This window comes from Labrus mixtus, chromosome 16 (assembly GCF_963584025.1).
Source record: "Labrus mixtus chromosome 16, fLabMix1.1, whole genome shotgun sequence".
Lineage (NCBI taxonomy): Eukaryota > Metazoa > Chordata > Actinopteri > Labriformes > Labridae > Labrus > Labrus mixtus.
This window is the reverse complement of record NC_083627.1, coordinates 25,334,739-25,342,455: the sequence shown is the minus strand read 5'-3', so window position 1 is coordinate 25,342,455 and position 7,717 is coordinate 25,334,739. Positions and strand designations below refer to the sequence as shown.

The 7,717-nt window shown below is 40.2% G+C and overlaps 1 protein-coding gene across 1 annotated transcript; it reads right to left on the bottom strand.

Moving 5' to 3' along the window:
* Positions 1 to 1,443: 1,443 nt before the first annotated feature.
* Positions 1,444 to 7,340, bottom strand: cibar1 (CBY1 interacting BAR domain containing 1). Its single transcript, XM_061059956.1, is given in 9 exon segments — positions 1,444 to 1,871; positions 2,799 to 2,918; positions 4,014 to 4,127; positions 4,370 to 4,517; positions 4,883 to 4,899; positions 5,194 to 5,295; positions 6,274 to 6,342; positions 6,446 to 6,680; positions 7,259 to 7,340. Coding segments are annotated over 9 exon segments (951 nt in total). The 5' UTR covers positions 7,288 to 7,340; the 3' UTR covers positions 1,444 to 1,754.
* Between the last annotated feature and the right edge of the window lie 377 nt (positions 7,341 to 7,717).

Sequence of the window (7,717 nt, the reverse complement as noted above, 5' to 3'; positions counted from 1 at the left end):
TATCACAGTTTCCCATATTTTACAGGAGATAAAGGACAACTTTTAAACATTGCCCTCTGGTGGCAGCTTAAGGGAAGTTAACAGCCAAAGTTACTTTACATTTCGGTGCAGGCATTTGCATTTAAAGCCGGTTATGAAAGATATTAAAGAAACTGTTAATCTATTCGCATGTCTCAAGAAGAAAAACCTGTGGCACAGGAGACAGCTTGTGGCAAAGTAAGATCAGTGGCACAAGCAGCTCCAGGGAGAAGTATACTGTATATGAAAGCAGCTGCACGAGTCTGTGCAGCGGTTGACGTGTGCAGGGGGTGATTGATTTGAAAGGAGTGGCTTGACGCTTACGGGCAATGAGTCAGAGTAAACGATAAAGACCCGGGGTTATGACTGACCTCTCTCCACTATCCCTGTTTTCTCCAAAACCCTTCTCCTCTTTACATCTGGTTCTCGCACGGGTTTCCCTGTTTGTTCATGCAGTCAGTGACTCATAACTAATTCTTCCTTCTTTTTCGCTTTCCTATTTCTAACTTTTTCCTTTGTGTTTCTCTCAAACCTATTCCTCTCAGCGATGGAGCTCGCATATCTGTTCTTCGTCCTTGTGATCAAGAAGGGGAGCCTTGAGGTTTACCTGCCATTGGAAGCCCTCTGACTCACACTTTAAAGGTGATGACTCATTGCAACACAGGCCATTCAGATCCACAGTACACCGAAGTCAAACTGGTATCTGCATGCATATTAGCGTGACTGTGTTTGCGTACACATTAACCTTTATATGCATAAAGGTGTTGTTGCACAGAGGGTTGATGACACACCTACACAGCTTTTATCTCACTGAGACAATCAGTGTAACTGTAATGGAAGTTCTGGAAGGTTACATGTACTTCCTTTAGAACTAAAGAAATGTATGCATGAAAAAGACACAAATTCAACTCGTGCATGTGCGTGAATGTGTGTGTGTATTGCTTCTTTTTTCAGACAATGAAAATGATCTCAACTTGTAATATGTTTGTGTGCACGAGTCCAGAGGCAGAAAAGTGTTCATCATGACACGGGCTGCTGAGGAATGATGAATGTTTTGAGTGACTCACGCTAGAGAGACACAGGAGCCTTCAGTCGACACAGTGGCAGCAGGCTCCACTGTGACAGACAACACATACTGTAACACACACTGACACACACACACACACAAACACACACTCTTTTTGGTAAGAACAGACTGTGTGGTGCAAAATGTCCCCGGCTTCATTTGTACCACTTTTTGCATGTCTGTGGAAGAGATGAGTCACTTTCAACCGCCGTCGTCACGTAACTAATGTCACTTAGACTGATTCATACTCTGAACAATTTTCTAAAATAACAATCAACCTCTCTGCAGGCATTTTTATGCAAAGTGGCTGAGGGTACGCCGTGCACTTAATATAGAACAACAATTCACTGGAACAATGCTCAATATGAAAAGTGATTTATTCCTAAAAGATGAATAACATGAAGCAATAAAAAGCAGAATAATGAAATACTGTTTTCATTTTGGCTGTGTTATGTATAAAAAAACAAAGCTAAGACAATAACTGGCTCAAAGACAAATGGTAGTAAAGAACAACATGTTCTGCATCGCACGACTACTTTCACTACAACACTGCTCACAGCACCTGTGTCAGGTGAGTTTGGCAATGACACAGCTGGTCTGTTACGAGGCCGCACAACACTAACACACCTTTTTTAATATTCCTTTCTTTCTTCTGTACAGCAAAGAAAAATTAATTTTCATCATCAGAGTTGTCCTCTTCATCCTCCTCTTCAGATTCCTCCTCATCCTCCTCCTCATCCTCTTCCTCCTCCTCTCTCCTCGTCTGGCGGTTGCTGGTTCTTTGTTGCTGTGACAACAAATATACAGTCAATACGCAGCTACAGTGAAACACTTAGCAGGTAGTCATTAAGCACAATTACTGCTTCCGCTCTGTTGGTTTTCTCCTGAAGGTTTTTTTTTTGAAAGACTTCTAAAGAGGGATGTGGTTACAAGCGGAGACAATACAGGTAGAGACGTCAGCACACAGACATTAACCCCCCCCCCCAGCTTTTTTTGTCCTGATTTGTAGTTATGTACTTCATGGATATAAAAGTGTTTAAAGACTTCATATCATGCTGTGTGATTAATCTGATAACATTCTGTGTTTGTTTCTTTGTATGCTTCTGCTATTCAAGCGTTTTTTTAAAAATGAAAGTGTGTTATTTGTTAAGCAGTGATTTCATTATGGTCAAACTGCTGTGTGCATCAGCATGCCATAATCTGGACATCTATAGATAAAATATATACGATAAGAAGACATCTCTTCAAAGATTAAAAACAAATGCTGCTCCTCATTTCTTTGGAAAGTAAAGACAATCTGTTCAGACCTTATACAAGACAACTCTACAAACAAATAAGATCACAGTCAGAGATAATACCAAAATGCCGGGCTGATCTGAATGTAGAAAGAAATGCATGATTGTTACTGACAGGCAATGACATGTAGGGACATTGAAACTGAACGATGGCTGGGGGAATGTGGTGCATAAACACTGGCACAACTGATCAGACTCAGAGTTAACGTGCATCACCCTTCTACTGGTATGAGGAAAACGACTGGGTTAAAAGGGAAGAGGGGAACTTTCTTACTTCATCATCAAGATGGAACTTGTGCAATTGAAAAAAGTGATCGAAAATAGAAATGCACAACAGAAACTACAGCAAACAGGGATCTGTTTGTGTGAAATTCTGATCATTTTTCATCGAATCTACGTATGTGCTGTGTGTATCTTACCTGTAAGGTCCCTGATGTACTGAGGAAGGACCCGGTCCGATCGAGGGAGGTTTTGGAATTAGCTCGCACTAAGTCTAAGCGTGACTGGTAGTCAGGGGGGTGCAGCGAGCTCCTGAACACCTGCCAGAGACAGTAGGCGTTATATATTTGTCTAAAGAGAAGAAATGCCTACAAATCCATCTGTAATCTTTATGTGTGCACTGGAAGTAATGCGAAAAAACATAAATTAAACTGTAAAAAGACACAAATGTGAACACAAATGTAGTTTTACTCATCACCGGTTTGAGACGTTACAAAATGTTTGGACTCATATGTAACTGTTGTAAGATGTTGATACCAGGAGCAGGAACTTGAATATTTTACAACCTGGAATATCCAGCGAATCAACTACTGAGCTTACAACCTTTCCTTTCCCCATAACCAGAGCCGCTCAGAAGGAATGCCTCTGATAACAGAAAAACAGTTTAACCACACCGCGTAGAAAAGAAGTTTCGCAAGCGCTCCTGATCAGGATTATCTTCATGCCTGTCATTGTGCATCTTTCAGATGATTCAATCTCTCATGCTTTGTTCTATGAGTCATTGTAAAACAGCCCGGGCTGGGTAAGGAGTTTCGCTTCGATATGAATGGAGGAGAGATGATTCAGTGCAAAAAACACACACAGAGACGAGAAGGCGAAGGGGCGGAGGGAGGAAAACAGCATGAGGGCATCTGCAGGAGGAACCTCACTTGCTTGAAATTCATTGATCCTTTTTTTTTTATGACAGGCTTTTACTATGAAAATACTTTATCAAACACTTCAAAGCAACAAGTAAACAGAAGGAAGGAGCATGCGTGAATCTGAATGGTATCTGACCCACAGCAGGTTACCACATCAGTTGAAGGGTGTGGACAGTGGAGTGTGTGTGAGCCATGAGTCAGTGAGGAAAGGGTGCACAAGGTCATGATGGCTCTCACCTGTTTCATATTGAACAAAGAATAGGGTGCTTATAGTGGCTCATTTAGCTTTGATACAGTGTGAGAAATGTACACTGTAGAATGCATGACTGAGACTGAAATGTGTATTATTCATAATTACTCATCTCACTTTCCCAGAGCCCAAATGACCTCTATTTTCAAATGACTGGAAGACTTTTCCTTTCCAATCTCCCAGAACCAATCACACAACTGCTATGGCTCGTTTAAAATGATCCGAGTAGTGGAGCATCAGCCTACCTCCAGGTCCTCCTCTTCGTCCACACTTTGAATGCTCTGGAAGGCCAATGTGTAAACCTCCAGGGCCTTTGCGTGGAACGACATCTCCACCGTCACAAACTCTCCAAAGATCCTCTACAAAGGGAAAGACAAAGATCATTTCTCAGTACCCACTTGGCTTTTGTTTGAATTAATCACAACTTTCTCGTGACCACAACACATGAACAGGAGTTCTGAAATGACTAAACAAGAAGCGGATAACGAGATGTGGGTTAGCTATCAAAAGTCCAAATCACCACTGTCTGGTTTCACTCCACTGCGTCACAGAGATATATTCCTACACATTTAAATTGAAGAGTATGCTCAGAGCTGCAGACCTTGATGTCCCGGATCTTCTGAATCTCAAACTCGTCTATGGTCTCCTCCAGCTGCCTGGTGGTCCGCGTGGCGTCCATGGTGGCTCTCTGGAGCTCGCTCTCAGCCTGAAGTTACCAATCAGAAAATTGATACCTTTTACCTGGGCTTCTTTTTTTAAACATTTTTACCAGTGTGCGTAGCTAATAAAAAAAGTACCCTGAAACTTGGGCAACATAGTTCATCTACTCTGTTGATATAATTGATGTCACATGCTTTTATGAACTCAGGAGCGTACAAATATGTACAGGGTTTGAGTTATAAGTATGATAGGTAAGATGTCCTTTACATCTAATAAAGAGAAATTAAAAAAAACAAAAACACATATATGCTGTACATATATAGTCGTCATTCAACATCCATCCATTCATGAAACTCCTCTGATACAGAGGATGATTTCAGCTTCACTTTGTGTTTCTGTGTTTCATCTTTCATACATAGCTCATACATTGGCAGTAATGTGGGGTCAACATTACGAGAGACACACCTGAGACTGAAGGCTCGGTCAAGGAAAAGAGGAAGGAAGAATCAGCCTGTCTTTATGTTTATTCTACCTCTGCAGGTGGAGCCTGATGGGTGTAATTCAACTGGGTACAAACTGTTAATGCATCACGAAAAGATAAACACTAGATGTTTGATTTTCTGCTTCAACATTAATCCACTCAAGTAAGATAATTGAGATGCAATGACCTAAAATTACACTTAAATTCCAAAAGCCGTTTGCCGTAACATTTCAATTCTTGTGTCTGTTTTGATGCGTGAGGATTTTAGAGCAGGACAAGGATACGATGATCTGCCTGTCGGAGGGGTTTCTCTGCCGGGTTCTCTCAAGCTGAGCCATCTGTTTGGTCTCTCTGTCTCTGGCACTCTGAGTCGTCTTCAGATCCTCCTGTGTGGATTCACAAGGACACAAGCACACAGTTTTCATCCTGAGAAATAAAGTTCTATCAGTGTCACTAATGCTATCACTATATGATCTGACATGAATTACAGATCAAACATTTGGGAAAGGTTTTTTGATTTATTTATTTTTTTCTTAAACTTTAGGCAATGTTTCAGGGAGTATACAATAAAGGATAATATTGTGTTTCAGTATAAAAATGAGCCATGTTCATTTGTCAATACTTGTAAAAACGTCATTTGTTCGTGTCATTTTCTTACATAATCCCTGTTTTTGTATCGACCCAATCACAGTCACCCTTGAGGTTGACTGTTTCTTTTTGAGAATCTTCTTTTGCACATGTTGTCATCTGCGAAACTACAATTTAAAAGCTTCCCATTTTAATTTTAGAAGAAGTCAAAAAAAAAAAGTTGACTTATTTGGTCATTTATGAAACCAGAGAAGAAGACTTTACTCTACTTTTTAACCAGAAAATGTCTTTCAGTGTTGGTTATGACTGTGATGGAAAATGGAGGTTCTGGCAAAAGCAATGAAAACAAACTGATGAGCTTGTTGGATATTATCATTAAACCAATACTGCCCTCATGTGGCCATGCTAAATAAATAACAATAACAGTGGACGTTTATGCTCTATAGCTCAAAAGTTGCCAACTGACTCCTTCTCACATGTTCTTGACATGGAAACCACAAATGTGTAGGTCAATTCAACCTTGAAATGTGTTGTTAAAAGTATACATCTTTAAATAAGTGGCAGTGCAGGGAGGTAAACAAATCCACTGCATGTCAGCTGTACAACATTTACTAAAATGAGACTAAAAAAGTGAGAATATGACAGAAGAGTTACATTACTTCTCTGAATAATGACATACACCTTACACATATTTTAATACACATGTTCCATTGTTTCTTGGTTCATTTGAAATGTGTACAGATGTCAGCACAGCTTCAGCTCAAAGCATCACTTACCCTTTTCCGTTTCACTACAGCACCATAACTTTTCAAAGGCTCGATGACTTTGGCTTCGAGTCTTTCCACCTGTAAGACAAATAACACAACATAACAACCCAACATCTGTGGCTGCAAATGGGAAATTATGAGAACGGTCAATGCAGCAAAAACTGAAATACCACAGTGTTACCTCCGCCTGGCGGTAGTCTTCGACCTTGGCCAGGTGGTCAGCAAACTGTTTCATTCCCTTTTTCAGGTTTGGTGTTTCCATGTCTGCATACAAGCCAATTTCCCGGACCAGGAGATCTGCCTTGTCTCGTAGCCGGGCTGTTTTGCGCGCGTAGGCAGCGAACAGTTGGCACATCTCTCCGAAATGTTTCTCCACATTGGTGATATTTTCCTGGATCTTTCTTGTCTGGTTGTCCCTGATACGGATAAAAAGTGATCGACATATTTGTATGCAAAATAGTCAAACATCTAGAATCAGATGAATTTAACAGGAATATGAGAACAAAAAAGGAAGGAATATGACTCTGGGTCTTTCAGGTCACTTTGAATGTACAGTATGTTAAAATCATGTTCCATCAGAAACTTGTATAGAGACAGACAGTAAAAATAAGGGGAAACAACACTATATCCAGATGATAAAAGGTATATATACAGTATATATGCTACAATAATACATATGATGTGTGATTCAATGACGAGCAAGCCAAGGGTTTGTCTAAATTGTAAACTATTATAATTACATCAAAGGATTACTTAGGACACTTATCGAGCTAGCTTCAGTGTGTTTAATCTTTTTATTTTATAATACTTAGACTTGTTGTTGTATTAAAAACGTGTATATATAGCTTATGCAGAGGAAGGCTAGCTAACTGTTCTGGAGACGAATAAGTTAAATAAGGTCGGAAAACTAGACAGCTAACCTTAACACCAACACTATTTCTCCGTCAACAAACGTAAATGTAAGGTTTAGTTTGACGCGTTTACACTGTCTCACCTCGCTCTTGCATCCGGCGTCCGACTCATCTTTGCAGAAAGGAAATTAATAAATAGTATATTCGATTCAGCAAAGTTTATCGGGATACAGGTAGCCTACAAAATGTAGCTAGCTGTACGTCCTCTCTGCTCCAAAGCTAGCACGCCAGTCTGCCGTTTCCATGGAATCCCCGTCGTTTCCGGTTCGCAGGGCGTTCTGGGAGATGTAGTTGTTGATTGACCCCGCGGTATTCCCTCGTGTGAAGTGAGACAAACATTGTTTGTTTTGATAGTTTCCCCCACATTAAATCGAGCTTACCTTTGTGATACCTGCTTTGAAGTAGAAGTAGAAACATGTAAATGCTTTAATTTAATCAATGTTTGTGGCCTAAGTAGGCTATTTGAGCTTATCCCATTCTTTGTTTGACACCACATAGGGCCTATTAAAAACAATGTTGTTTTTTTTTCGCTTTACATTGAG